General features: G+C 34.4%; 1 protein-coding gene across 1 annotated transcript; it reads left to right on the top strand.

Annotated features, from left to right (window-relative positions):
* The first annotated feature begins 1,354 nt into the window (after positions 1-1,354).
* On the top strand, positions 1,355-3,561 carry LOC117908228 (cytochrome P450 CYP72A219-like). Its single transcript, XM_034821863.1, has 3 exons — positions 1,355-1,412; positions 2,402-2,718; positions 3,130-3,561. The coding sequence occupies exons 1-3, from the start codon at positions 1,355-1,357 to the stop codon at positions 3,559-3,561; spliced, it is 807 nt and encodes a 268-aa protein (XP_034677754.1).
* Positions 3,562-6,809: the final 3,248 nt, after the last annotated feature.

Genomic DNA, 6,809 nt, shown 5'->3' with positions numbered 1-6,809 from the left:
TTTCAAATAAATGATCCTATGAACTTCTAGTTCATATTCATTTGTATAAGGATCAAGATGGGACATAGTAGATGCATTCCAAGTAATTTCTCACCATTCTTCAGGAATCAACTTTTCTCCTCCTAATGACGAGAAAACACTCTCATTTAAATGACAATCCATAAAGCGGGCTATAAAAACATCAACTGTCAAAGGTTCAAGATATTTGTGAAACCAAGGTTTGGTTAATCTCGATTTTTTATGATAACAAAACAAGGTTTGGAACTAATGATTATATTTCAAGTGTGATTAGGCAAGAAGATTTCCAAAGTGGCAATCAAATAGACAAAATCAAGACAAAGAGAAATCAATAAGAAGAAGAAAACCTCAAAGAGAAGTGTTTTTCAAGACCTAAACTTTATAGAATCTCTTTGTAAGGTTTTTGGTGCACTAGGTCTTTTATGCATTATATTATTAATTTATGCACCAAAATCATCCAAAAGTAATTTTGTATTAAATCCTTTAAAATTGGATGATTTCATGTTTTCAACTAAAACCTTGTGTCAAATGTTTTTCAAACTTGATTAAAAGGTTTTAAGTTGAAAAATATGGTTGTTGAGCCAAAAACAACTCAATCGATTAAACCAGATGAGGAACTAGTCAACCTATTAAGCTCAACTGGTCAAATGGTGTAAAAACCTTTTCTCTCTTCCAGAACGCTTGTTCAATCGATTGAAGTTCGATCAAGGTCCAACGGTCACCTACCAAGCATTAAATGCTAACAGCTAGTCTCCCTACCCCTAGCTCGACAGGTTAAACCCTCAACAACTGGTTGATCAATTAATAACCTTGAGTCTTCAATGGGGAGTGAGACACAATCTAGAAAGATCCTAAACCAAAATGAATAGAACAAAATCGACAATTTTAAACTACATTGACTAGTGTACGAACAATCTCTCCCTTTGGCAATTTTGTCATAAAATACAAATTGCATAAACCCCTTAATACTTTCAAATGGAGTTTACAAATCTCTCAATACCTCTTGTCTAAACCAATTCATCATCTAACATGCAAAGGACTAGAAGCCACATCCAAAAAATGAGCAATACCCTAGTACCTAGAACTTGCACACACTAAACAACATACCCAGGTAAAGTAGTGTGTGGGAAGAAAGATAACTGATCAATTTTATCAAATCAGGTAAATGAGTAAGGGGATGCAAGTCATGAACAGATATAAAAAAAAATATGAATATCAAAACACTCAATCAAATCAACAATCCATCTCCCCCTTTTTGTTGCAAAAAATGACAAAGAGCATGATGAAGCAGTAAGCATGCGAAAAGCAGAAAAGAAAAGCAAACACATGGACATATATGGTAAAAAAGGTTCTGGATACAAGAGATAAGAAAATAAAAGTAAATTTAGACAAACAAAATATATGAAAAACTGAGACAAGATGGGTTAGGTGTACAAAATCAACTTATCCACAAAAAAAAAAAAAAAAAAAAAAACATAAAGTATCAAAAAGTCCAGATCAGATGGAGTTGTAGAGCTGGAAACACCCTGCGACATCTGCCAAGATGTGAGGGACACGAGCTGTCCCTTGAGGCTCTGAAAGTGAGCATCCACATGCTCCATCGACTCACAAGTGAAAGTTGGTCCATCAAATAGAATTCCATATTTCGTATGCTCAAATTTTGCCTTCTACATAATTTTTAATAAGTTTTTAATAAGCAGTGTTGATTGCACAAACTTTGAAATGTATCAAATAGAATAAATTAATAATTCATTGAGAATTCTAAAATCCATATTGATGGAGAATTAAAATAGATAATTTATAGATTTTAAAATACTAGACGTTTTTCTCCCCATTAGGCATTGACGAAATCTTCTATGTTTACCGGCACGAGGGAATAGAAGAGGGGCCAATTTATACACATCGGCAACATAAAGTCATTCTCTCACTCTGAAGTGATTTAACATACCTCTCCTGATAGAAGTCCCTCAAACTGGAAATGAAGCATAGCTCAGTTGCAATTTCTTTTGGGTTCCTTACTGTGCTCATAAGCTGTTTATGGAGGCTACTGAATTGGGTGTGGTTGAAGCCAAAGAGATTAGAAAGATGCCTTAGAAAGCAAGGCCTGGCTGGGAATTCTTATAGGCTTTTACATGGGGACTTCAAAGAGATGTCCATGATGTTAAAAGAAGCATATTCAAGATCAATCAACCTCTCTGATGATATTGCTCCACGTGTCCTGCCCTTTCATTGTCATTTCATTAAGAAATACGGTACCGATATGAGTTATTACTTTTCATCATAGTATTAAAGTTTACTGATTTCTTCAAATTATGGTCAACTTTTTTATACTGCCCTAAAGTAATTGTTTGTTTTCTGCTCCTCTTCCTAACTAATTTTCTTTTCCTTAACAAAAGGGAGAAGGCAATGAAGGCTGGTGAAACTGCTAATAGTGACTTATTAGGTATACTAATGGAATCCAATTTTAGAGAAATTCAAGAACATCAAAATAACAAGAATATTGGAATGAGTGTCAAAGATGTCATCGAAGAGTGTAAGCTATTCTATCTTGCTAGCCAAGAGACGACCTCAGTTTTGCTTGTATGGACAATGGTCCTGCTAAGTGAGCATCCAAACTGGCAAGCTCGTGCAAGAGAAGAGGTTTTACAGGTTTTTGGGAATAAAAAACCAGAAGCTGATGGATTAAATCACCTAAAAATTGTGAGTACTCAGTCCAATCTTCAGTTTAATGATTCTCACTAAAATCGTATGGTACTTTGTTTTTTTCCCCGTAAGTGGAGTAAAATTGAAAACACATTTCTCTTAAGTTTTTATATCTTGTACTAAACATTTGCTTTCAGTTAGTAGCTCAAGAACGGGTTCTCATGCCATGATTTCAAATTTCTTTGCTAGATTATGATGATTTTTCATGAGGTTCTTAAGTTATTATATCCATGGGATATGTAATGTCCTTTGCATACTTGATATTTTTTCATGCATGATTTAGAACATTTTGTCTTCTACATCACTATTTTAAGAAATTGCTTTATTCTTCAGTGTCCTTCATAATGATTTAGAATGTATTTTAGTAAGAATTCTCATGCAACAACTTCTAAAGTTTCTCTACCATAGGTTACCATGATTTTTCATGAGGTTCTTACGTTATACCCACTAGTAGAAATGCTTGCTAGAGCTATTTATAAGGACACTCAAGTGGGAGACATGTGTTTTCCAGCTGGAGTGCAAGTCGTGTTGCCCACCATCCTAGTTCACCATGATCATGAAATTTGGGGGGATGATGCAAAGGAGTTTAATCCAGAGAGGTTTGCAGAAGGAGTTTTGAAGGTAACAAAAAACCAAGTTTCATTTTTCCCATTTGGTTGGGGTCCTCGGGTATGCATTGGACAAAATTTTGCAATGATGGAGGCAAAAATAGCTTTGGCAATGATCCTACATCACTTCTCATTTGAACTTTCGCCATCCTATGCTCATGCTCCTTTCAGTATCCTAACTATGCAACCCCAATATGGTGCACACCTGATTCTACGTGGGCTTCAGTGTTGAGATTCTTGTTATCAATTACTGTTAGCATGGCCTATATAGCGTGTATGTCGAATATAAACGAGGAACTCTCTTTTACTCGTAGACACACATACGGAAGGAAATTTGTGTTTGATTCAACTAATGAATTATACAAGATATCATTGTGTGGGGGTGATTATTGATATCTTCTTTGATGACATATTTGGTTTTAAGCAACATTGTGTAGTCATTGACTTTTCTCAATATTATTAATACATTACAAGGATTGTTGATGCTCTATCCCTAAAAATTTGAGTATCAATAGAAATAAAAGAGAATAAATAGAACTATTGGTCACAATCATTTCTTTTTTCTGCATATTTGGCTTCATTCCAATTTCTCTGAGTGTTAAGTCCATATAATCTATTAACAAAAAAAATTTAAACTGTTGAAAAGAGTATTACCATATAATCTTAAGATTTTACTTCAAAAATCTTAAACTCAACACATCTAATGGGACTATGAGCTTTTGAGTAAGTTGAGGACATGAAAAGAAGGCATGGTAAATGTATTTTTGGGTTAAACCCAAAAGAATGGCAGAATAAGATCAAGTATTCAATTAATTTAAAGCACAAAAGAAAGAGGTGCCTACCACTTACGCTTGCATGCTGGAGAAAGAGAGCAGATGTTGGCACAAAAAGAGAAAAACACAATCAATGAAAAGATTTGGATACTGAACGTCCAACTAGGATTGCTTAAGTACCTTATGATGCTTAAGTTCCTTGCATGTTTTCCAAGAACAATAATTGTTTAGAAAACTAAATTTTGTGTTTTGATTGAGATTATTACTCTACTATTGTAACCCAACTTGAAAACCTAGGGTATCCTTGACTGAAGGCAGGTGAATGGTTAGCTTCCATGAAATCGCCACCATTTTTTTTGTTGTTTTTTGGGATGTAGTTAATTATCCAAAGCTAGATTTCATTAAAATTGCAAACACAACAATTTTAATTATATATTTAGAAAAATGCAGGCTTAGGGAAAGATGCTATGATCTAAATACCATTACACAAGCCTAACAGAATTTAACAAGTTGAACAAATATGAATTTTTATAAACCAACCAGCAGATTCACATATGTTGCAGTAATATGGTTGAACAAACACACAAGTAATTACATATGTAAAGGGAGATATTTAAATAATTGAGATGACTAAGAAAAAATTTATTGTCTTCCACCACTCTTGTTCAACTATTACATAACATCTTATTTTTAGATATTAACACCTAAAAAAAATAGATACTCATAATGGTAAAATATGAAATCTTGTAATAACAAATATACAAACTGAATCAAGCGTTTTAGAATCTAACTCAAATTATAATTTTTAGAAACTTCTAAATCCAGTTTAACTAATATTCTTCCTTCAACTTGGTTTGTATAAATAGCATCCTTAGTTTTCTAAAATTTTTAAACTTTGTCAACATTTTCACTCATGCACTCATGCCTTCAACTTGATTTGTAATAGAGACCTTGATGTCTTCTTTCCACTTATTCATTTTGCAATAGAGACCTTGATGAACATAACTAGAAAATAATCCTATGCTCCAACAAAAAGAATCAAACTTACTAGACATATCAACTTGATCTAATTGAAGTGACTTGGTATGTATACCCAATAGGTTATTCGATCCCGCCTTAAATTCAATGAATGTATCCAAGGCATCAGATTTCCTATGTACATATCCAAACCTAAAGTAATCATTACTAAAAGTGATGAAATACCTATACCCTCCCCATGCATGGACACTAAAAGTTCCATACATGGTAGTATGGACTAACTCCAAATATTCCTTAACTCTAGTCCTCTTGATCATTTTACCATTTATATAGGATTCATAAACTAGAAGATCTTTTGGAATCAAAGAGTCCAGACTTTACTAATCTTTGGATCCTATTTAGATTAATATGACCTAGGTCTAAATACCAGATGTTTAATTAGTGCTAGGTTCAATCCTAAGATCTTACTATTCTCATCACTTGGGAACCCTAGATTAATACTTTGTTCCCATACCTTAGATCTCATAGGGTGCATGCATCTATCCCTAGGCAATTGTAAATCTATCGTAGTGGAATAAATTGGCAATGAAAACCATTAATAACTATATATCTAGATATTTGAAACTCATACTTGTGATTTCAATGTTCCTAGATCAAAATCCATCCGATGAAGAACATACTTTGAAAAACTGGAGAGTCTCTCTCCTCATGTTGCTACCCATGTGCTCGTCTTGTGCAATTCCCATGCATGTGGCCTATGCACATCTTGGGCACGCAGCCTGCGGGTGTCCAAGTGTTGTAGCCTTTCATCTAAGGAGGTCTTCTACACCTAAGATCCTCCGCACGATGACTCAAACCACAATCTTGACACTCTAAAGTGTGGGCAAAGAAATGGAGGAGGCTATGACTCTCTCTCTCTCTCTTTGAAGGTGGAAAACAACTTTCATTAAAAGTCATTAGGAAATGCTAGCCCATAAAGGGGTATTTATGGAGTTGCCAATTGTGCTTAAGTGACTTAAGCCCATCAAGGCTTGGGTCACTTAATCTAGCCCAAAATGGCTCCTAATTGATTAATTAACTACATAGGGTCATCTAATTGATCAATTAGCCCAAACCAAAGACATTGTTCATTATCTCGGCCCTATGCAACCTTGCGTCATTACCAAAATGCTCTTATGCACAAGAATCAACCTAGAATTAATACAACCCTCATAAAATGTGTCACATGGTATATATAAGCTTAAAGGGAGGACCACTAGAACCCATAGGAGTATTGGCTTCCTTAAAATCCAATTTTAAAGTTGATTCAACATTCCACTAAAGAGAATCAACTACACTCCAATACCATAGGTACATAACGAGACAAAGTTCAAGTCCATGATGTCCTACTATCCACTACATGTAAACTCCCCATGAACTAATATTTATAATCTAACAAGGTAATGCCATCACCGATCAAGATTACCTCTCCAATCCTTAAAGTTATATATCCCATTTATTATATGATTAACTGACATACTCTAGCTCCAACTCCAAGGAGCATAAGTCAAATTCCACTAAAGAAATTACAGTGGCCACAAATTTCATGATCACATGTCCTTTGGATCACCCAAGGAGACAGACTATCTCAATCCCATGAGATTTCATGGTGCCTCTATTGATAATACTTGTTGTTATTAGCCTCCATTAATAGTGACCTAATCCATAAGGATATATGACCACTTTAGGG

The sequence above is a fragment of the Vitis riparia genome, chromosome 19 (assembly GCF_004353265.1).
Source record: "Vitis riparia cultivar Riparia Gloire de Montpellier isolate 1030 chromosome 19, EGFV_Vit.rip_1.0, whole genome shotgun sequence".
NCBI lineage: Eukaryota > Viridiplantae > Streptophyta > Magnoliopsida > Vitales > Vitaceae > Vitis > Vitis riparia.
The sequence above is the reverse complement of the archived record's forward strand: the minus strand, read 5'-3'. Positions and strand labels throughout refer to the sequence as shown.

Excerpts from the sequence above, each read along its gene's own strand:
- LOC117908228 (XM_034821863.1), top strand. The coding sequence starts at position 1,355 with ATGGTAAAAAAGGTTCTGGATACAAGAGATAAGAAAATAAAAGTAAAT. Across the intron at positions 1,413-2,401 it reads AAAAGTAAATTTAGACAAAC|TCCTTAACAAAAGGGAGAAG; the intron begins AAAATATATGAA and ends CTAATTTTCTTT. Across the intron at positions 2,719-3,129 it reads GATTAAATCACCTAAAAATT|GTTACCATGATTTTTCATGA; the intron begins GTGAGTACTCAG and ends TCTCTACCATAG.